At 40.6% G+C, this 24,220-nt stretch overlaps 1 protein-coding gene across 1 annotated transcript in view; it reads left to right on the forward strand.

Annotated features, from left to right (window-relative positions):
- The window catches only part of LOC133134451 (uncharacterized), a 71,460-nt gene that overhangs the window by 25,714 nt on the left and 21,526 nt on the right, over positions 1 to 24,220 (forward strand). Inside the window, exons 11-12 of the mRNA XM_061250648.1 lie at positions 5,053 to 5,249; positions 23,833 to 23,896. Of these exons, the coding sequence (XP_061106632.1) occupies positions 5,053 to 5,249; positions 23,833 to 23,896 (261 nt within the window). The remainder of the gene's footprint in view (positions 1 to 5,052; positions 5,250 to 23,832; positions 23,897 to 24,220) is intronic.

Genomic DNA, 24,220 nt, shown 5'->3' on the forward strand with positions numbered 1-24,220 from the left:
TTCATCTTACCAAGAAGACAAAACCTATTGATTTTGACCGCCCTATGACCTTTCCTCTAGCGCCACCATTAGGCCAACCATATCTTGAAAAGTAATGACTGGACTACCAAGAGATGTGCTGTGCACATTCATGTGAGGGGAGATGTTGTGTCTATTGAGTGTATTCTTTCTATTTAAGTGCTGAATTGAACTGTTATCCTTATACTTGCTACCACACTTTAAACAGGCTGAGTAATACATCTCTGTAAAGCAAAGCTTATTACTTGGTGTTGAAAAAGCTGTCATAGCAGCAAGTTATGTGTAATTAATTATTCAAGAGAGAAAGAGAACATAAAAGAACCTCTCAAGAGTAATGACAAAGAAGGAACATCTATATTTCTCTTTCTCTCTTTCTCAGTCTGATTGTCTTTCTCACTTTTTCTCATTCACCTTCTCACTCTCTGACTCTCTCCCACCCTCCCTTTTTCTTTCTCACTCATATTTACAGGACTTTATAGGACCATGATTTCCCTTTGTGGTGTTTAGCAGGCTGTGGAGTCGTGGGAGTTTTAATTTGACCTTTGGTTCCAGGTTAACCCTTGTGTCTAACATTCTGTATACTCCCTTGTCAAAAATTACTCGCCTTTACTAAACCCCTAAAATAAAGCAGCTTAATTGAATTTTGAACCTCAAATCTATTTTGCAACCTGTCACTCATCACAAACTTTGTCATCAAATTTCAAGTTTAAAAAAGATAATTTAAACATAGTGGCCGGTCATTTTTGACCCTTAAGACAACAAGGGTTAATGATGTACTCAATAGCTCTGCTGTCTGAGAATGCTTCCCTCATTGGAGCAAGGACATATTCAGCATCTTGGCTATATGACTATAACAATGGCTGGGTATATATTATTATATTATATTATAATAAATATTGTCTGAAGTCACAGAGCAGTCAAGGCAAGTAGTTGAAAATCACGGAAAACTGGAAAGAAATCAAGAAGAAATAATGAAGTAAAATGAGTAGATCTCATGCGCAGCAGTGGGAAACAATTGAAACAAGTTTCTAAAAATCAGCTGACAGCAACCAGCTGCTTGGAACAAATAGCCTATGAGTAAAATACACTCATAGACTAGTGTGTTTACTGGCTTAATTCGGTATATCAGGGAAAGAAAGTGCATGTTATTTAAATGGACTGAATTTATATAGGGTTTTTTCGAGCAACTAGGGCTGTACACTTTTACACTTTACAATGAATGTCTCTCATTCACACACACCAACTGCGAAAGGCTGCCATGCAAGCAGCCAACCAGCTCCTCGGTGCAATAGATTTTTTCTTTTTGTATACTACATGTTGTACATTGCTAGGTATGGTTGTTGATGGAGTGCTTCTTGTTACTGAATATTACCTGTTGCCAACATTGTTGACAGAGGCTGTTATACATCTGATAACATCTGACAAGGACAGACATCTTGATCCCAGGGCATTCCAAATATCTGTACCCATTGCTGCACTTTGTTGTTTTTGGGAATATTGTTAACATGTGAGTGCCTATACAAATAACACAAGTCTGCATGAAGGCTTCTACATGAGTTATCATCCAAAAATACAGAAAAATCACATAAAACACAAAAAAATGGAGGAAATGTAAAAACAATCTAGAAAGAACTGGCAAATGTATGGCAAAAATCTCTTAATCCATGACACCCATTACTTCTGTGATATACACCCAGCCTTAATCATAACTGTATGTCTTGTCTGATAAGCAATGCAATTTATTTTATCTCCAAAATTTCCGAGCATACTTTAGATCAGGGATGCTCAAATTTGGTCCTTGAGGTCAGCAGTATTGATGGTTTTCATTCTTTCCCTCTAATCAGGACTGATTTAAACCCCTTGCATTAATTGATCCATTACCTATTAGGTAGAAGAGAAAACCAGCAATACTACTGCTGTAAAGTAGAATGCCAGATTTCGGTAACTGCTTTAGATTCACAGCATTGAAAAAAGGTTTCTCCATTTTGCTATTCCAGTTAAAGAATAATTTTAACTGTTCATTCACATTAACTTTATCAGGTAACGCAGGGAATTCTTAAAAAGTTTACAACTAGTATCCTCACATGACAGATAGAAAAACCATCCCCCATTTCACCACGGATGCTGATTAATCACATGCATGTTAAAACACTTTTACACTTTACAATGAATGTCTCTCATTCACACACACCAACTGCGAAAGGCTGCCATGCAAGCAGCCAACCAGCTCCTCGGTGCAATAGATTTTTTAAAATAGGGATAAAGTATCAGTTTGTAATATCTACTTAACACAAGACTTGAAGCTTAAAGGCAACACATGCTCTGGAACCTCCACCAATACACTGGCACAATAGTATTGCCTGGCCAATAACACCTAGCGCAATAGAGGAAGTTGAGGTAACCTTCCCACAAGTTGCAGTTATCTTCTTGTGGTGAGTGTGAGCTGAGGGACCTTGTATTCATCAGATGTTTCATGTCTCCAAAATCAACATAGTGTGGGTAGACCCCTGTCCGGTTTTATCTGTTATGGGTCTACATTCAGGTTGTGACAACAAACATCCCCTGTTGGAATGCGCTGTATTCACAACCTTCACTGTGACCCATTTTAAACAGACTGTTTAAAACACTTCTGAAGATAAACAGCACGATTAGATCAAATCGTGCAGTCATTTAAGCCACCGTTACCAGCCTCAAAGGGCTGCCTAATTAATGAAGCTGGTATTTAATGACATTTTGTCATTTAATTACCTAGTTAAGGTCTTGGTGCTCCACGGACAGGCGGGGAAACAGACTGTCGTTGGCTGAAATGATGACACTCATTTAAATGGAGATGTCTTTCAAATGAGTGGGTGAATCGGTCAGCTTAACCTGATGGATGTGTAAGGCTTGGAGCCAAGCTGAGGGTGGTGAAGAGTTCCTCCAGAGATAACATCACACAGACGCTGGCCCTGGGGAGGAAGTGGCTTTCTCACCTGTAAAATGGAAACATTCAGGTTGACTAATGTCGACTGGCTGTCTTTCAAAGTCTTCATAAACTTTGTATATTTTGTAGACCTTTGGGCTACAGTTCAAAGTTCCATAACACAATAAAACAGTATAAAAAATAGGTTTGGTTTTATTGTTTTACTGGTTGAGGAATATTAAAAAGCAGAATGGTAGCAGCTGATGTTGGTAATAGTGAACTGATAAAGCTAACAATTAATATAGGATGTATTACCAAGCCATGTCTTTGCAATGGCCCTTGCTATTTGTGACTCCTCTGCATGGTCTTTTGTTAACAGACCATTAATTATGGATTAGCATAATTTAACAATCCTCATGCATCAGTTTACTGACTGAATGTGGATTCTAATATTGGTTTAATCGCTGTTTCACATATGTGCTATTAAATAACAATTCCTTGAAAATGTACTTTGTAACATGGCATTAGAAGAGAGTCCTGTCTGCATATTTTAGTTAACAAGCAGCTCTTTACAAGCAGTTCTGCTAACAAGCAGAACTTGTCACCCTGGAATTAAAAGATGGCACAAAAAATATGGGCTAAACATACATAAAAACCAAAACAAGTGCTGAAAAACAAAATCAGAAGAATATAAAATCAACACTAAAAAAGGTTCTCAGCTGAAACTTTTAAATCCCAATGCAATGCTGAAAGTGTGAACCATAACAGATAGATATAACAAGGTGCTTACAGTAATTCAAAGCCAGACTGTCTGCTGTATTTTAAGCGAAATACTCGCAAAGCAAAATAACACACAGTTGTAATCATTTTAGCCGGAGGCATCATAATTATTGATTGGCTGAGTTGGAGGAGGCTCCTGCTCATTCTTTTCAGTCCATGGTCAATCAGCAGCTGTTTGCACTAGGATAATCAGTCAGTACTTTGGAGAAAGAAGGCCTTTCTCTTCAGAAGACTAGACAAAAACAGATTATGCCTTAGGCCTTTGGCTTTAGGACAATCGCTCATTTTTTGTCGAAAATAATGACATGCTTTCACCAGTTTGTCTGCTCACCGCATGCTTGAGACTCCCTGTTTCTCACTGAAGAACTTGTTGAACTGTATCTCGTCTTTGTCCTGCTTCATAGAACCTGCATACAGGTGCCTGAAAGAGGGCACAAATCTCCCTGCTTTAGAATGCATTGTGTATAAACAGATGGTGCTATGTACGTTATGGTTTTCATCAACAGAAAGTGGTCTGACCCCCTTTCTCAACACAAACAGAACAATTTGCTCAATACACACAGGAACAATTGAGACAGTCACACCTGTCTTCATGAGTGTCTGTACATATGTACTGTCAATGATAGGAGTCATAGGGATGCAGGACTGATGTTTATATTTTAATAACATGCGTGGGCGTCCAAAACTGTAATTTAGACTGTATGTATTCAGGATTTGTATTTTAGTTCTTGGTTAACATACAGTACTGTAGTTAATTTTGCATTTGTGCTAATTTTTACCATGGCATGATTGTTGGTGCCTGCTTTGAATATTTATGTAACTGCTGATCTCCTGGGATTTTCACACACAACAGTATCGAGTGAGTGGCAGTTCTGAAGACAGAAACGTCAGCTTTGACCAGTCTGGCCCTTTTCCTCTGACGTCTCTCATTAACAGCGCTCTTTGACCTCAGAAGTGCTGCTCACTGGATGTTTTTTAGTTTTTTTAGTCATTCTCTGCAAACTCTAGAGACTGTTGTGCATGGAAATCCCTGGAGATCAGCAGTTTCAAACCACCCTGTCTGGAACCAATAATTATTTCACAGTCAAAGTCACTTATATCGCATTTCTTCCCCGTTCTGACATTTGGTCTGAAAAACAGCTGAACCTCTTGACCGTGACTGCATGCTTTTATGCATTTAGTTTGATTGGCTGATTAAATATTTGCATTAACAAACCAATTTACAGGTCAACCTATTAAAGTGCTATATAATGTATATATTGGAATGTAATCATGAATAAGGGTTATTAAATTGTGTGTGTGTGTATGATGGTGTGTAGAAATCCAAGCTAAATAATCGACTTTGTTATTAGAGGTACATTCTGAAGATCTTCCCACCCTGCTCCACTTTGCGGCCCAGAACGGTCTGCTAGGCGTGGCCAGTGTACTTCTGCAGTGCCCTGGGGCAGAGCAGGCCCTCCGCATCGCCAACCGCCACGGGGACACGCCCCTGAAGCTCGCTGAGAGGCAAGGCCACGCCCCGCTCCAGGTCCTCTTGCAGGAAACTCTGGTAAGGCCCCGCCCCCTTCCCTCATGAGCCCCTCCCACTTATTTTAAGGGAAATTCATTTTTGCTGAGTCATAGGAAGTGTGGCGGATCACCATGTCAAAATCGCATCTTGGTTCATCCTAATGCTGGGCTCTGAGTATTTATCATGGGTCCGCTACCACTGCTACAACTAAAACTATGTCCTCAAACCAAGTGTTTCTTAAACTATGGGTTGGGGCCCAAAATGCGTCATAGGAGTGTAAGAGGTGGGTCCCGGAATGGGTTTTTAGTACACTAGGCACTCTTAGTATGTACAATGCAGTCCGTAAATATTTGGACAGTGACACATTATTTGTTGTTTTTCCCTCTGTTCTCCAGGAAACAAGCAGTTGAAATAAGACATTCATTATGAGGTTAAAGTGCAGACCTTCAGGTTTAATTTGAGGGTTTTTACATCCATATTGGGTGAACTGTGTAGGAAATACAGCCTTAAGAATTACGTTTTTATATACAGCTCCCTGCCTGAAAGGCAAGTAACAGCAAGAATGTGAATACAAATGCAAATGTCATAGTGCACTAATGCTATCAGGTGTTAGCATTGTATCCAATAAGGGTCGATACATGACGATGACCTGGAATGCGACACAGAAATCTCTGGTGCCCCAAAAATCTTCACCGGCTCACTTCAAACACTTAATTCTCAGTCTCTCCCTTACGCCTACTGTGACTCTAAGCTTCGTGCTGTAATTTCATTCATTAGCTGCCGTTCCTCGAGGCCTATGCCTTTATCTATGCGCTTATGTATGTAGCCACTGTGGAAAAGGGCATTTGCTAAATGCCTAAATCTAATACATGTGATGTAATGTGTCTGTAAGAAGCTGTGCCAAGACTGGCCTCTTTCAATCAAATGAAAGTGTGTACATCTGGAGAAGTGATACCATCCCATGGGACACTCCGCAGAAGCTAATGTTATCTTCACACCAGCTGCAGCGGTCCTGCAGGAGAGGGTAATTATCCCCAGTGAGGGTCTTCTTGAGATTCCCGAGCTCTGGCACTAAATGCCACTGTGGTGCACAGAGGCCAATAGGGGGGGATTAGAGATCCTTTCATTTAACATTCATGTTGATTGCTGTTTGCAGGGAATTAATGAATGAGAATTTCAGGAATGCACAAATGAACAGAACATTGCCAGGTTCTGTACAAATCGACGAGGGGGTGATTGTTGTCGTTGTTAAAATCTGTGTTGTAGTCTGCCCCTGTACAGGAAAACGGACATAGTTTTTAATCTGTGCTGTTATTGTTGTTCTGGATTTGCCTATAGGTCAGGCAGGTGGGAAAGTCATGGTCCTGAGGTGTTCAGACACAGGTTAACTTCACACAGCTCTGACAAATTGCTGTTGTTTTTCTTCCGTTTTGTTTTGTTGGAAGAGAGAAGAGAAATGGGCCAGCTGTACAGTTAATGCAGGCATACGCAGGCATACGCAGCTGCCTATGCTGTACAACATGGACAGTAGCTGCAACACTAGCACCTTCCTGTGACTCACCACACTCAACTGCAGCTAATGCTAATGTAGAGAGGGGGGGGGGGGGCGAGAGAGAGAGAGTAATGGTTGCTGTTGAGGTTAACACACTTAGATTTACACTCAGTTCTATTGTATTTCTGTATGCCTGCTTTGGCATTATTTACGAGTGTATTTCATGCCAATAAATCATTTTTGAATTGGACTGTATTGAGAGAGGGAGAGATAGAGAAAGAAAGAGGGGGAGAGGAGGGATGTACTGAGAAATATACCTGCAGCAAATACCTGTGTGCGGTGCATCAGACGGCAGCACACTGAAGAGAAACGAGCGGACCCTTATCTCTCAGTGCTGAGTCTGTTCCAGGCAGGCAGGAATCCCCAATATATTTCACAGCCATGGCTCTTCCTGGAGATCCTGGCCCTGAAGCAGATGCATCCCATCCATCAAATGAGCACAGACCTGGAGGCCGGGCTGGGTTTATCCATCCGCAGAGAGTCCCGGGGGGATTGTCTGTCACAGACTGCGGGGGGTGAGGGGAAGCACCATGACAGGGCAATATGTGTGGGAGTGTTCAACCGAAAACCTCGAAACAGGATGGGGGCGATGGCGGGCAATGTTCACGCTTGGAGGTACACTCTGTATGGGAAGTGAGAGTCTGCTTAAAATGACAATTTCAGAACCCAGCAGTTTTAACAGCTAACACCCTCGTTTAATGCTTACCATAGAACAGAGTGGGGACACAAAAACAAATTCTTGCCTGGGTGGGGTTGCTTGGGTGTCACACACCCATTGGTTGGATTTGTTCTGTACCAGGCTCATTGCTCATTGGTCGGTTGTGGAGAGATGGAAAATACTCCGTCCACTCCATTATGCTCCTCCTCTCTCCAGATTGCAAATGCTAACCAGGAAATACCTGCTCCCCCTCATAACTGAAATATAAAAACTCTTCCTGATGAAACACCCTAACTGATCAGCCTATTAAATGCCACCCGTTTGTTGTGCTATTTTGAGGGCACCATTTTGTTTGTCACTCTCCTTTTATGGTTATATCTCTGTGAACAGGCCTTTGAGTTCTGAGGAACAGGAGGTGAAAAGCCACTGTCTCCAGAACGACAGTGCCAATGGAATGAGTCTCCCTGTTCCTCAAAGGAATGTGAAATAATTCCTAAAGGAATGTTCTTTAAAGTTGCCATTGCTTCGATATACTCTAAAAAGGTTTAGGTGCTACCTTGGCTTATTATTCTCCACTTTGAGACTTCCGTGCCGTATTTACACCTGGCTATAGCTTTGATGACATACCATTGATGGTAATATCCAAGGGTAAATGTTTTGTTTGATTATCGTCTGTGCATATGGCTGCATGTGTGTGTGTGCATGCGAGTATGTGCACATTAGAGTCCCTGCTGGGTTAGTTTTATTATCAGTTATCTCAATCCTGCTTTCCCCTGCCCCCTCTAAATGGACCAGTAGGCGATTTATAGTCTGTGTGAGGTCTCATCTGAAGATAGTGCCTGCCCACTGATAACAGAGGGTCTCTGAAAGAGGAGAGTATGGGGGTGACCTTTGCCTGACCTTTCTAAGCATCATTTGGAAGTGCCTAGTCACTGCTGTTAGTCTCTCCTGATACTGATTGGTTCCTTCAGGATAATGGCATGTACTGCAATACATAGTACAATCATGGCCTTATTTTGAAGGTACAATAAACAAGCTTCACAGCAGTGTAATATATTGCAGTGCCTTAAAGCTGCAGCAATCTGTACATTTACCCATATATCGTCCAGCATTGCGTGATTGCAATTGAATTTTAAATCTCTGTGTATAAGAGTGAGTCTTAATTTTAGAACCACTGCAATGTAATACCTACACTAGACAACTGAAAACCGTGTACATTAAGTTAATTTTACGTCGTCATTCTTTTCTCAAACTTTAAAATGAGACTGGGGCTGAATCGACAGGTGAAATGTCGGTAATTACGTTCTTGCTGTAATCACACAGCAGATATATTAGAGTACTAACTGGCTCTTCTTTCAGTGCGGTGCAGGAAATGTGAATGACCCCAGGTAGCACGGAACAGCTTAGCAGCCACGGAGATGTTTTCTCTGAGCCGGTATGTCTCAGGCCGGCAATTCCTGCAGTGAAAAGATTGCTTTCCGCAAGCCCAGCGGAACCTTTTGTCCATCCAATTAAAATAGGCGAGCTCTCTGAGCAACAGCAAGGATTACGAAGCGAGGTGGAAATTTAATTAGGATGTCATTACGTTAATAGAGCCTGGCCTTCGTTTGCTTTTCTAAAAGCACTTCCCCTTGCTCTTCTGCATGGGTATTTGATAAGTGATCCTTTCATTCTTTCGTGAAATACCTTTTCGCCGTTTGCTGTGGGAGATGGATTGCCGCTTGGTGTTATTAGCATCCGCGTCAGCTGTCTGATGTCAGAAGCAGACCTGGGTCAAATGCCTTACTTTTCTGTGCTCGACTGATCTTGCCTGGTGCAATTGAGCCCACAGAGAGGACCAGAAGGCGGGGTTTGCACTTTTTGAGAGTATTTTGCTGGGTCCAATACACCAGACAAGCTCAGTAAAGTGTAGAAAATATTTGAATCAGAAACAATTATGTATTTGACCCAGGTCTGGTCAGAAGCTGTGGGAGTTCTAGTTCTGGATTGAACATGAAATATGCGTGACGGACAGGTCATATATCAGGTGACATGAAAAGGTAGAATGCGATTGGTTATCTGCTGGGCCGGGTTCAGAGTTCTGGTACTTTCCCTGCAGATAAATGGAAGGAAGCCATGTGTGGTCCCAACCTGAAACCCCTTGCCTACTATACTGTAATTATTTTTCCCTGCTTTTAAATCTAAATGTTTATGCACTGTTTAATGCTTACATATAAGCTTGCTATTTTATCTTTTCCCCCTAACATAAACGTGATGCATTGCAATATCTTGTAAAAATGTAATATTTCACTACAGCGTGTTATACAATATTGAAATGGCAGTAAAAATGATATGTATAGTTTGCCCATATGTTAGGAACTGTTGGGTATTTGGGTTCATTTATGCAAGGGGCAACAATAGGGTTTGTACTCGTGAATTAGGACATGGTTTTGTTTATATTTTGGGCGTTTATGAGGCACACAAGGGAACGGCTTTCGAGTTACTAGTTTCACCAATTGATATGAAGTCGCCTCCAAGTGATACCTATATTTTCACTGAAAAAGCCTATTTCTTCTAAGCCTAGGAATATAATGTTTTTATATTCATGCTTTTATGTTCAATCTATGCTACATATTTTTTTGTCTTTCGGTCCGATTTCCGCCCCTAGCATACAGGCAAAGATGTAGATGTTTAACTTAACATTGATTGGCAGGCTTGTTGATTGATTCCCTCACGGGGCAGCAACCGGGGGCAGGAACCCATAGAGAATAGGAAATGGGCAGCTCCCCCCCCAAGTCCCCACGGACTCTTACATCCTGTTTCGCCATTTAGCAGACGATTTTCGCCGAAGCGACTTGCACAAGGTTAACAACATAGTTCTAAAACCTCCACTAGAGCAACAGATGAGTACTACTGTACTGTCATTGTACCATTTTAGAAATGCAGTCTGCCAAACCTGCAAAATAACTGGTCGGGTTTCTCTTTTCCTGTTAAAAGATTAACTGAAATGTAGCCGCAAAGGTTTTTTAGTCTCTTGCAGAAAAACAGGCCTAGTTCCCTCCTTCCAGATGCAGGGGTGGAGGCTGTACCCCCAGTCCCATAGCCCCCAGAGTGATTGCTGTGGCTCCCAGGTCATGGAGAGTCTTACCACAATGCTGAGTAATGTAATATCCACTTGCAGGCTGAGAGCCACTTCTTCTGTGGTTTCCATTATAATGTGACTCATGCCTGATGGGTCTTTCGATCCTCCACAAGCTGCAGGGGTTTTGACGGCAAGGTTGGCCAGCAGTTTTCTTCTGTCACACACACTGCTCCGTTAAAAGCCCAGTTTCCACTGGAAATGGTAATTACACTCTAATGGTAGCTCTAAACGTTTACTGCTTCTATTACGATAGCCACAAATCCTACAAGTCGGTCTGTATAAGAGAATCTGCTGAATGTGTATAAAGCAATGCTATGTGATAAACTGTAAGTCGCTTACCTGTGTATACACCAGAGAATTAAACAAAAATCATTTTACATCGTACCTGTCAGTTAACATGGACAGGGTGTACATCAGTGATTGTTTATAGTGATTGGTTATGAGAACGGAATGTTCTGGGCGCTAATGCATTGCTACTTGTACTTTTTGGCGAATTGCTTCTTTTGCCTCTCAATTCTCAATTTTCATTTGGCCAGCGTTAGATGCGATACGTTTCTTTGAGCGCCTGCAGTTCTCTATGGAAAACTACATTCCCGTGCTCTGCGATATCCTTTTGCACGTGGTGTTTCTTCTAGGAAACGTCAAAGTACAGACGTCCTGGCGGACCCCAATCTTTCCTAACTGTTTCACAGCGGGAGGGCCCGGTGCTTGATATAAGAGACCAGGTGATGATTGAGCCCGGTCTTTGCCGCTGGTTGTTACTCCCACCCCTATGATATCTTTTAGACTGCGGTGCACAACTCCTCGTGGGCCGGTCTGCGTGCTGGTTTTTGTTCCTACCAATTGCCTTGTTTTTCATTTGCTGACAGCTCTACAAATGACCCTGGTTCAAGCCTGTACTTGAGCACAGTAGAATCATTAGGATACACTCGCAGTCTGCAGCTGTAGACGGTACTCATACACACATCAGATAAGATATGGTTGAGTCAATTAAATAATTAAGACCAGAAGTTCTGGTAAATCCTGAATCCTGCAAAATCCTGAATCCTGCAAAATCCTGAATCCTGATCTTGATGGGCACCCTTGCTTTAACATCTGCTGTCCTGACCAAGATGCCATGATGTATCCCACTGTGACCCTGACTCATGATAAAAAATAAAAGCACCCGTTGATGTAAAAAACGCCGTAATGACGGCTCCCTGCCCCTCGGAACGGTCGGAGAGGAGACCTGGTGAATCCAGGCTGTGGTGATGGCTCGAGGGGAATACCATGTGGGCTGAATTGGCCCATGGGGATATTGAGCAGACCTGGGTCAAATACATAATTGTTTTGGATTCAAATGGTTTTCAGTGCTCTATCGATCTTTCCCGGTATAATTGAGCCAAGCAAGAGTAGCAGAATTGCAATATTTGCACTTTCATAGGCTCCAATGCACCAGACAAGCTCAGTAAAGTGGGAGAAAGTATTTGAATCCAAAACAATTACGTATTTGACCCAGGTCTGGAGCTGAGACACTTTCTAAATTAGAGGAAGCTGATTAATTTCAGATCGTACACAGACAGCGCAGTCTGCTGCAGGTGGATGGTTCAGACAGCTGGATCCCCGCAGCCAATCGAACGACTTCATGAAGCAAGACTGACAGGGCAACTAACAGCATATGGGAACATGATGTTTCTGCTTGTCATATTTATACCAATCCAATCAAAACATGAACACACACCGTGGCCCAACAGCTGCTGAGACGCACACACACCCACCTACGCCTACACACGCACAAATACACACACACCAGCCCCATAGGGACTTGATAAACATCTTGTTACCCCATGTGATTTTTTGTAATACTAAGCCTTTACTTTTATTGTAAGATTGTAATATAAATAAGCCTCTCATCTGAGCAGGTTCTGCGTGATGCAAATTTCTTGTAAATGATATGCAAATGAGTTCAGTCAGCAGGTGCTCCAGCCCCACCCCCAGATCCTTCTGGAGCAGGTAACTGGAAATAAAACTACAAAAGCACTCCAAATTAAAAACAACTCAACCTGGCATACAGCCAGCTGCTGAATTTAAAAGGCAGGCAGATCCCTCAAATAGTATATCTCTCTCTCTTTCTCTTTGCCTGCAAATTTATGTGATTGCATGCAGAAGCATTAGACCACCTTCCCCACATTCATGGTGCTATACACACCTTCAATAAATAACCCAAACCCAAAACACCATTTATCCAGTTGTTACTCAAATTGTAGGCATACTTCCCAATTTATGTTAATTCAATTGATCATTTGACTGTTTCCATGATTGACATTAAACCATTCAATGTATTTTTCTTTACCATTATGCTCTTACCTGCAGTATGAATAGTGCACAGTTAGGCTTAATGAGCACCATTATTGCTTCATGGTGTTTGCTTGCACTTTCTGGTTGTTTCCATATCCTTACAGTCTCATTACATTACAGCCATTTAGCAGGCACTCTTATCGAAAGCGATTTACTCAACTTCAGCATTTTTACATAGATTGCTTTTATTCAGCTGGGAATTTACTGAAGCAATTCAGGTTAAGCTCAGGAGTACAGTCTTGCTCAAGATGGTTTGAGCTGTGTTTTTAACACTTCTAGCTGGTCATAGCTGGTCTGTGGCTGGTCAAAGTCTCTAGCTAGCTGGTTAAAGACAGGCTGATACGGAAGAGCAGCACTTGCTTCCATGATATGACGTATACACAAGTGAAACCAATCTTTCATGGGAATTTCTGTAGGGCGGGGAGTCAATTTGACTGATGACAAGTGAGGAAGGGGATATCAAATGAGGATGTGTGCTGCTGTGTGAGAAGGATATGGATTGGAGGGGAACGGAAAATTTGATTGACATTAACACCTACTGGTACACGGTGACAGAGTAAAATCTCATAAAATCTTGTTTTCCAAGAAGTAGATGGGGAAGAAACTTGAAAACCCTCAAGTATTACAATTGTGTATAAGAGTTCAGCCTATCTTTAAGCTAGTAGAGTAACTGGTGGACTAGCAGCCTATATAGGCCTGGTGGTTAAGTAGGCACACACCTTGATGAAATTTAGAATTTGTCCAGGCTGGTCAATGTGTCCTCTTTTCCTCAGTAGGCATCTGAGCCCAGGGAATCATGTAGGAGAGAGCTGTGAGCTGTGTACGAGAGAGACAGGGCTGGAAAGCGACAGAGTGAATGTAACAGTTTGGTTTAATTTGGTTTGCCTTTATTATTTTTCCCGGATCCTGTGAGGGTGACGGGCGAAGACTTTGTGTTTATTTTTAGAGTCGCTCTCATTCTCTCTCCCTTCCTCACTCCTGACTAAATAATAAAACACTGGTGAAAACTTCCTACCTCCCTGTGTTCAGCTTGTCTGTCCTATCAGGGGTGTGACAACATACTACACTGCTGTCTTGTGTAATAGAATGTTTATGTCCTCTTACACTGCCATTTGCCTGATAAAAATAAATATGGGATATCACAGATTTTGGGGTCCTCCAGTACTATACTGTAGCTGTGTAAAAGCTGTGCCCCCATAATGCTCTGCATTACATTACATTATTGGCATTTGGCCGACGCTCTTATCCAGAGCGACGTACAGTTGATTAGACTAAGCAGGAGACAATCCGCCCCTGGAGCAATGCAGGGTTACGGGCCTTGCTCAAGGGCTGTGCGGATCTTATTGTGGCTACACCAGGATTAGAACTACCGACCTTGTGTGTCCCAATCCTTTACCTTAACCACTAAGCTACAGGCCGCTCTGCAGTTAGCCCTGCTCCTTCTGTGCTCCACGCTCACATTACCATGCATTTTTAGAAGCAAAAACCAATGCGGATTTGGCTTTGTTACATAGAACACGTGTTTCTTGAAGGTACAGATTGCAACTGTCTACAGGTATCACCTCTATTGTTGGAAGCTGAAGGAAACTCTTTCTATAGAGGTATACAATAGCTGAGATTGAGTACCTCTTAGAATATTCATGTTTGGGCTCCTTAGAAAGAGACTAAAATCCTGAATCTTTTAATGACAATATCATACTGCGCACTCCTGCTTCTAAAAACATAAGGGAACTCTAATAAGTGGATTACCAGTTTCAACTTAGATAGTTCTGCCTCTCCAATACCTTTCCAGCTGTGCCTCTTTGAGGGCAAGATCCCCCCCACTTTTGTAAGCCCATAAAATGTCGGCCTTCCTTGACCTGGTGGCTAATTCACAATGACACATTCAGGGAGTCGAGAGTGGACATTTTAGGGAGGTTGATATCTGTTTCTGTTGGTGTGCACAGAGGATTCTGTCTCATAGCAGTTCTGGAAAAATTGAACATTTTCATCAGTGATTTCAGGAAGATACAGCTACATTCGGGTCTATGGACTTTCCTTTCAGTTTTGTGGGACTTTTTGGAGATACACACTGGGGTTTGGCACTTTCTTTCATTATTTCATGGGACTGTCCATGTGTTTACTGTTCTTTGTTTAAGGTAGTTCACCCTTGTCTTTAGACTTAGACATTGATTTTTATATTTTAATTTAATTTAATTTAATTTATCTTCATCTCAATTTCCTTGTGTGTTGTGCATTTTGATACACATTGATCTAACAGCCTATCAACAAATTCTGCAATTTATTTAATAATTCATATATTGTGGTAATAATTAACAACTTAAATTTAATACATTTATTTTACATGCTGGATAAGTGAAGGGTTTTAACAGTTGATGCGTTCAGTGTTGAACGTTAAACAAGAGTGTTGTGTTAAAACTGAGGATTCGGAAATGAACCATATTTCACTTTAGACTTCACTTCCACAACAGTAGCTCACTCAGGATAAATCACAGCCCATGAGTGAGCACTGCAATCTCTGATCAAATCTAGTCCATTGCTGTCTGCTCACATGTATGATTGTGTCTCCTCTGCCCCTTTTCTGTACATGTGTAGCTTACAGCTGCAGTGTGAAAAGAAGCAGGTACTGCATGTTTTGGCGGAGAAATGTGAGTTGTCTTCACTCTATCAAGCCAGCAGCTGGGTGTGGATATGAACATTCTTGTGCATACTTTGCAAATTGGACATTCCAAATGTGGGTAGCATTGGAGATACCAAATGAATAAATAATTATGAGCAGAAGTACAATATCCTGAAATGGATTGGGCCTTGTTGGGGACCTCTGTCAGTCAGGACCACTGTTGTCAAAGAATCATTATTAACAATCTTAGGCAATGCATGTTTGGTGGTATGTTCTGGAAGCTTGCATGAATAAGACAGGGAAGCAAGCAGCACCCATAGAGGGGTACACATTGAACAAATCCACATCAACAGCATAGATTTATTTGTACAGATTGACAGGTCGACAGGTCGACAGCTCATCTTTGGATGTGGGAGGAAACCGGAGTACCCGGAGAAAACACGCAGACACGTGGAGCACATGCAAACTCCAGCTCTGGCTGGATTCAAAGCCAGGACCTTCTTGCTGTGAGGCTATTTACTACATAAAGGATAGTCTATAAATACCAGAAAGAAGCTGGGGTGGTGGATGGGTTTTAAACAAGCAGTCTTCTTTTGTCTTTTTTTAATCATACCTAATTATACCTAATGGTATTAAACAGCCAAATGTCAGAGGCCTTGTGAAATGCTTCCTGGAAATAAATATATCTATTGGGTGTTGATAAGATAATAATACCCTGCTGAAGCGCATCAATTGCAATGAAATCATGATGTTTGCTAACCTGAAACTTTATGAAATGGTGCTATTCACTTATACAAATCAAATTTATTGGACCTAATGATAAGTTAACCTAACGATTTCTAGCTAAATCCCAAACGGTGTCTTAACTGTGGGCTACTGTGTATGAATGTATCAGCTATGCATGGACTCAAGAAGCATATCCACTTTTGTCCAATTTCTCTTAGTTTGAGACATTTTTATCTAGGCTCTTTGAAACTAGCTAAAGTCTGACTCAAATAACAGTTCCGCTGAAGAAAGGGTTGTTTCAGTGCTTTTCACAAGTTCAATAATTGCAACATTCATCATTTTACTGCTACAAGCATTTTTGATTGCGCTAAATTGAATTAGTATCTACTCTAATCCGCCTCTAGCAAACTAATTATTCTAGCACATCATATGTCAAATTAACTTGTTTTTCATTAGCATCACAATAACCTTCTGATGCACGTGTTTTAGTGATATAATTCTTTAATCGAAAAATGGCTTATATGAACATATGTAAACAGCACATAAACTGATTGGTTAATCAGATTAGGTGGAGGAGGAGAGATATGATTGGGCAATGTCTTTGTCTTGTATTAAAAAGCTTAGTTTAGTTTGAAATGAAAATAGGCAGTCTAATCCACTTGAAGCCCAGCAGTTTTATTACTGATGAAAGAAACCATCCAGTCTACAGGAGCAATCATAGACTGGTCAGTCAACCCCAGCTTGCCAACAGAACGCTAACAATCTGAGCACCAGTCTAGTGTTTAAAGGATTAAATTCACAACAGAATTGTACAGTACATTTTTGGTCAGCCAAGATATTTCCTTACACTGTGTGCACATTTGTGTAAGCGTGTGGTGTGGGCTGGGTATTTAGTGTTTGTTGACCTGAAAGCACAGTACAGTACATAAGCATTCTTTTTGTTTGTATGTTTCTGGACTCTTGTGCAAGTTTTTCTAGGTTTGCATGGAGATTTTCATGCAATGAATGGTAACATCCGTCAACGGTAGTGGATTTGTCTAAAATTTGAATAGTGCTGTTCTGGTTTTTAGCTATTTGCCCTTTGCTTTTTCATCTGGGACAGTCCTTCTTTCAGCCACCGAGCAATAGGCAAATTAAATGACTGGCTTTGTGCCCTCTTTGCCATGTGATCCTGAGGGTTGTGATCCAGGGAAGTGCTGAGTGGTTAATGCTGTACCAATGCAACTGCAGTACACATTTTAAAGATTTCTTTGTAATTTACGATACAATCTATATGTAGATTGTACAGTGGTTTCAGAAAGTATTCAGACCCCTTAACATTTTTTTGTGTTGAAGATTTAATTTTAAATGGATAAAATCAATCAATCTACAATCATAATGACAAAGTGAATGTTTTGGGAAATTTTTGCTAATTTATTAAAAATCTAAAACTGATATCTTTCATTTATATAATTTGCAGACCCTCTCAAGCTCCATCAGATTGGATGGGAACTGCCATCATCAAGTCTCTCCACAGATGTTCTATTGGGTTTAAATGTGGCTTTGGCTGGGCCAATCAAACCACTCCAGCTTTGTCTTGGCTGTATGCTTTGGGTCATTGTCATACTGAAAGGTGAATCGTCACCTCTGAGGTTGCATGCACTTTCTTCAAGGACCTCTCTGTATTTGTAGGTGTCAGGGGTGCAGGACAGAGGAAACAAGATCAGACTCAGGATAAGGTGACAAAAATTCCAAAACCAGGAGAGCAGTCCAAATGAGGCAACAGCACAGAATATGCAATTGAAAAAACAGAATCCGAAAAGCCAGACCAAGGTCAATAATGAACAGAATCAAAACAGAACAGAAATAAAACAGATAAATGGGACTAGAAAACAGAGGCTAGAAACTAATACATGACAACCTAATATAAGGCAAGTCCAGCTGGCAACGAAAACTGAAAAAGGACAGGTTTAAATACACTTATGAACTAAACGATTAACGGGTGTGGGTGCTGGGGAGTCCTGGTGGTTCCAACCTTCATTCACTATTATTGAGGCCACTGTGCTCCTGGAAACACTCAAAGCTTTAGAAATGGTTTTATACCCTTACCCTGATCTATGCCTTGGCGTAGAGGTCTACAGAGAGCTCCTTGGACTTCATGGCTTGATTTTTGTCCTGACATGCAGTGTGAATTGTGGGACCTTATATAACTTTTTAAACTGTATCCAATCAATTCAATTTGCCACAGGTGCCACAAGTTCTAGACACATCTCAAGGATAACTAAGATAAACAGGATTCACCTTACCGCAATTTTGGATTGTCACAGCAAAGGGTCTGAATACTTAATTAGAGATTTCAGTTTTTGATTTTTTATACATTTGCAAACATTTCTAAAAACACGTTTTCAATTTGTCAAATTGCAATTTTATCAATGTAAAATGACATCTTAAACACAATACAGTGTGCAAAAAGTGAAAGTATCGGAATACCTTCTGAAGCCACTGTACATATAGACAGATTTTTAAGAAATCAGAGAGCAAACAATGTTATTCAGGTTATTATTATTATAAGTCAGTTTAATAAATTGGAGTAGAATGGCTCCTTTTGGTCTGAATGGTGTGAGGAAATGGGCACTGTTTACAGAGATGATTAGAGCGATGCAAACAGACCTCATCTGGCAAATATCAAACTCCCGGCATCTCATAACTGTACGAAAACATGAATGGAAATGGGATTTGATTAATGTTTTTTTCAAATCTCTTTTACATCAGTGAAAAACAGTATATTCTCCTTTTCCACGGTAGGAGCCTATTAAGCCTATTACGATCTTCAGCATGCAGGGCTTCTCTCATGCGTGGAGGAAAAAAAAGATGCAATATACAATAATCACGGTACAGGAAAGATCCCTACTGTGCATATTGGATGAAATAATTTCATACCACTGTGCCCTGGCCATTCTTATTGAGCTTTCTTGGTGAGCTGGATATGAATAATGACTGCCTGAATAAACATACTGCATTCATATGGGTGAGGGGCAATCAAAAAAATTAGGTTTAGAATTTCTTCAATCGTAATAAAAACAAAATGTGTGGGCAGTGACCCATGCGATAGGAGTGAGTGCCAACAGAAGGTTTCATTGCAGGTTAGGGGTAGTGTTCATCACAAGCGCTGTCTTGTCTTACAGGACCTCAGCATTGTGCAGGATGCTAATTTTAGGCTAGTTTAGCTGCGTGGATACACATGTGGCACGGATGGGATAATTGTTCAGGATGATAGTTTTAGACTAATTTACCGATTGTGTGGATTCACATGTGAAATGGATGTTCGAGTATTGCAGGGTTCTGCAACTGGTAACTATAACTGAAGCTCTGCTGTTTTTAGTGTTGCCTAGCACTTAATAGATCAAGTTAGGTGTGCAATTAACTAATTTCACCTGGATTCCTGGGTCTAAACTGGACATTGATTTTAACCCTTGTGTAGTCACAAACATTCTGTATACTCCCTTTGTCCTAAGGGACAAAAAATGACCCACCTTCACTAAACCCCTAAAATAAAGCAGCTTAATTGCATTTTAAATCTCAAATCTATTTTGCATGTAGAAACGACCTGTCACTCACCACAAACTTTGTCATCAAATTTCAAATTGAAAAAAGATCATTTAAGGGGTTTTCTCTGCTGTTAAACATAGTGGCAGGTCATTTTTGACCCTTTAGACAACACAAGGGTTAAAGTTAGAACAGAAACCAGCAGACCCGACTGCTCTCTGGAACCAGGGCTGCAGGACCCCATAATGCACTCCCTCTGAGCAAAGCTCAAGCCTCAATCAGTCTGTCCTGACAACTGACCCTTCTCTGCGCTCTGCCTGCCCTGGTATGTGCCATACTCCACACGTGGGCACTGACCACATTTCAATTATGAGGGACTTCCGTGAAGTAGGACCTGCTGAAAACTGGATGTTAAAGATCACTCATTCCTTACACTGGTAACTTCTGTGCTGTCAGAGGTCTCAAGCACCAGTGCAAAAGGGACCAGGTTTTTCTTTTTAATCGGCAGCCAATTTAGGCTTTGGTTATGTGGTGTGTATCCAGTCAATGACATCTATCGAGTAATTAAGTGCTGAAACACATTTTGTTTTATATGTTATCTTCATTCAACCAAGTGCAGCAGGTGACCTGAGATTCTGAATATAATAAAAGTGGGGAGGGGAATGTTGGAGGATGATGTTGTCTGACTGGCTTACTAGTATGACCTCTGCAGGTGTGGTGTACTGTGCTTTCTGCCATTGCAGAGGCAGTTTGTCTGTTGTTAATGTCCATTCAGAGAAATATGCAAACCAATTCAGGAAAGAAAAAAGGGCACACCGTAATTATTATTCCACAGAATTCAGCATTAAAAGAGACCAATTGAGGGTGCCAAATGTTGTGGTAATGTCTAACATCAAAGTTTTTTCTTCTTCTATATACTACTGTGTTGTACAGCTTTTAGGTTTCATGTTTTCACTGTGTTGTATTCTGTCTTAGTGCATCGCATTTCCGTGTTTTAGTACCCTCTGTGCTCACTGTAGTCTGTCAGTTCTGTTCACTCCATTCATTAGTTTCACCTGTGTTTCACTTCCTGATTGTTTCCCACACCTGATTGCTGTTTCCCTCTTGTTACCTGCCTTATATAAACCCCCCAGTTTGTATGTCTCATCGCCAGATTGTTATGTGTCTCTATCATACTCTCCAGCGTTTTCTGATTGATCTCTGTTACGACCTGTTTCGTCCCCATCTTCCGCATTTTGATATTCCCATCTGTTTTGAACCGTAGTTTATCAACCTGCTTTTGTATATCAACTTCTGTTTTCAGATTCTGTTTTTGTCTGCTTAGCCCGTCAGTTATCAACCCTTCACCTGTGACCACGATTACGGTTTGGATTATCCGTGTTATACCTGTTTGCTGGAGTTTTGACCCATTGCCTGAACTCTGTATTATGAACTGCCTTAGACAGATAGATGGATAGAAACCTTTATTTCGACAGGGAAGAATATACTGAGACCACATCTTTCACAGATGTGCCCCGCTTACAAACAACATATATAGAGAATACAGTAGTAAAAAAAAATACAAAAGTGCAAAATACAGTGATAAAGTACAGAAGTGCAAAGTACAGTAGTAGTCAAAATACAGTAAGCAAATGAAACAGAGCAATCAGATAATCAGTGACAATTACAAACTACAGTCCCATGGGTGTCAGCTAATATTTCTTTAAGTCTTAAGCCTTATCCCAAATGAATCTGTTTGTTGGCTATTGACGCTCACCTGTTTGTCTCGCCCTAATGAAATAAAGACTCTGAACAAACTCTTTACCTGCTGGATTACTGTGTTCTACAGACCTGATAACAGCATAATTAGAATTTTTTTTCAATTTCTCCTCACTTTATTAGGTACACCTATGTGATTATCTAATCAGCAAATTGTGTGGCAGCAGTGCAATGCATAAAAGCATACAGATATGGGTTATACAGCTTCAGTTAATCTTCACATCAACCATCAGGATGGGGAAAAATGTGATCTCAGTGATTTCAACCATGGCATGTTTGTTGGTGCCAGACTGGTTTGAGTACCTCAGAAACCACTGATCTCCTGGGATTTCCACGCAAAACAGTCTCTAGAGTTTGCAGAGAATGGTGCAGAAAACTAAAAACATCCCGTGAGCAGCAATTCTGCGGGCAAAAATGTGCTGTTAATGAGAGAGGTCAGAGGAGAAGGGCCAGACTGGTCAAAGCTGACAGGAAGGTGACAGTAACGCAAATAACCGCACATTACAACAGTGGTATGCAGAAGAGCATCTCTGAACACACAATGTGTCAAACCTTAGGCTACAGCAGTAGAAGACCAATAAGTCTAAAAAATAAGTGTAGTAAATGCATAATAAAATGCTCACTGAGTGTATTAATTTGACAGAAAAGTGTGCAATATTAACATTGAAGAAAAAGGAAAGGGCTATTATTATTATTGAATTAGTGTTGCTAAGTTACAACACAAAATAATTAACAGAAGCCTTTTTCAGGGTGGACATGTTTATATGTGCAGTGCAGGTTTTCAGTGCTGTCAAGGAGATTAGGCTAACATATTGAAATACTTCCTTTTGTATGGATGGCCAATATGGTTTAAAATAAATGGAAAACTATCATCTGAAAAAACTAATTTGTCTTTTTTAAAAATTGATAGTTTTTTTCCCCTTCATAGTGAATGTAGGAAAAATAGGGTGTTTATTATGTTTTGGGGGAATGTTTAGGTAATTCTTTTCTTCAGGAATAATTTTATTTACATTGAGTCAGGAAGTAGGTGATATCTATTTTTCCCTGTCATAAACCTGCCTGCAGTGGGTTTTCATGTATGACTGACAGGCTCGGATAAATATTTTGAATCCCTTTATCCGTTTCCCTTTGGAAAGTCTGTGCCAAGTATTCAATTTCACCTTAACTTTGACTTGTAAGTTAAAGTTAAAGACAAATCTTTATTTGATCCAAGAAATGTATAGGTTTACCTGTGTTGCCTCTCAGTATTTAAAAACATAGTTTTTGCATTTGGCCTGGATTTCCTGTATTTGCGTCTCTTTATTTATACCTGAATTATGAAAATAAAACTAAACAAATTGGTTTTGTAAATGATTCCATTGTCTTATTTTAAGCCAAGTCTCTGTGATGTTTTTTAAATCCAAAATTGTAAATCTGTTGACTAAGGAATGCACATGCTTTTGATCACTTCCTGCAAGGAAGCTTGTTACTTTTTCTTCAGCTCTTTAATGCACTTAGCACTGCTTTTATCTGTGAATTTGTCCATTGATGTACTGTATTTTATGTATTACTTTGTGTAACTTTACGTATGCTGCCTACTTGGCAGGGGCTCACTTGAAAAAGAGATGCTAATCTCAATGTGACTTCCCTGATTAAAGGTGCAATAGATAATTCCGGACTTCTAACGGTCAAGAGAGGAATAGCAGCAGGAATAACAGTAAACACCTTCAAACCACAACACTGTTTATCCCTCCCCCTTCTCTGTGAACACGCTGACGTTGAAACGTCATTGGCTGTGGCAATTAGAACCAATTTTCAACCAATGAGCTTCAATTATTGTACAGTTATACAATGTTTTGGTACAGAGTTTTGGTTCAATGTTTTGAAACCCAAATCTAAGGACTATAAACACAGGCAGAGGTCAGTGAGCTTTGTTCAATGATAGGAAGGGATTTAAAATGGTCTTGTAACAATCTGACCTATTGTACCTTTAAATAAAGGATAACTAAAATACATTTTAAAAAGCTCAGACCTGGAGTTACAGCATAAAGCCTTCAATAGAAAATGACATAAATAGGCAAGAATGGGCCAGATGCGAAGGGTTTAATCAGACAATGGCAGCGTAGTGTTCTAGTCAAGGAAGTGCTGCAGCATTTACATTGCACCAGATGTCCCAGGCTTGTTTGAAGGGTATGTCTGGCTCTGTGTATAAGAAATACAGGAGTATTTTCCTTTCAGCTGTGTGGATAGTGGTATGCTTGTAGGTGAGGTAATGTTCTATACAAGCGCTGCGCAGCTCAGCTGTGATGTATGTGCTGTACTCAAGTGCTGCTTGCAACTTTGCAGAACGTCTCGAAGGGCGTCACAGCGAAGGCCGACGAAGACATTTACGAGAAGATGGGGTCCGCAGGTCAGTAGGTTAAACAGAACTGGGCTTGTAGCTCAATAGGTTGTGAGTTTAATTCCCCTATTGCAGTTGTGCTGAGAGTGAGAGACACCTGAATCAGAATTACTTTGATAAAAACTAATGACACTGAGTGAATACCTGTATTAATGTGCATAAAACCTATAACCTGGGCCTGCCTGAAGACATAAATTAAAAAACTTTAATAATGTATTAGTATTGGCCATTCTTTAACCCTTTAGACACCAATAATAGTCAGGTACAGTCAGGTCCATAAATATTGGGACATCTACACAGTTCTCATCTTTTTGGGTCGATACACCACCGCAA

The sequence above is a fragment of the Conger conger genome, chromosome 8 (genome assembly GCF_963514075.1).
Source record: "Conger conger chromosome 8, fConCon1.1, whole genome shotgun sequence".
Taxonomy (NCBI): Eukaryota; Metazoa; Chordata; class Actinopteri; order Anguilliformes; family Congridae; genus Conger; species Conger conger.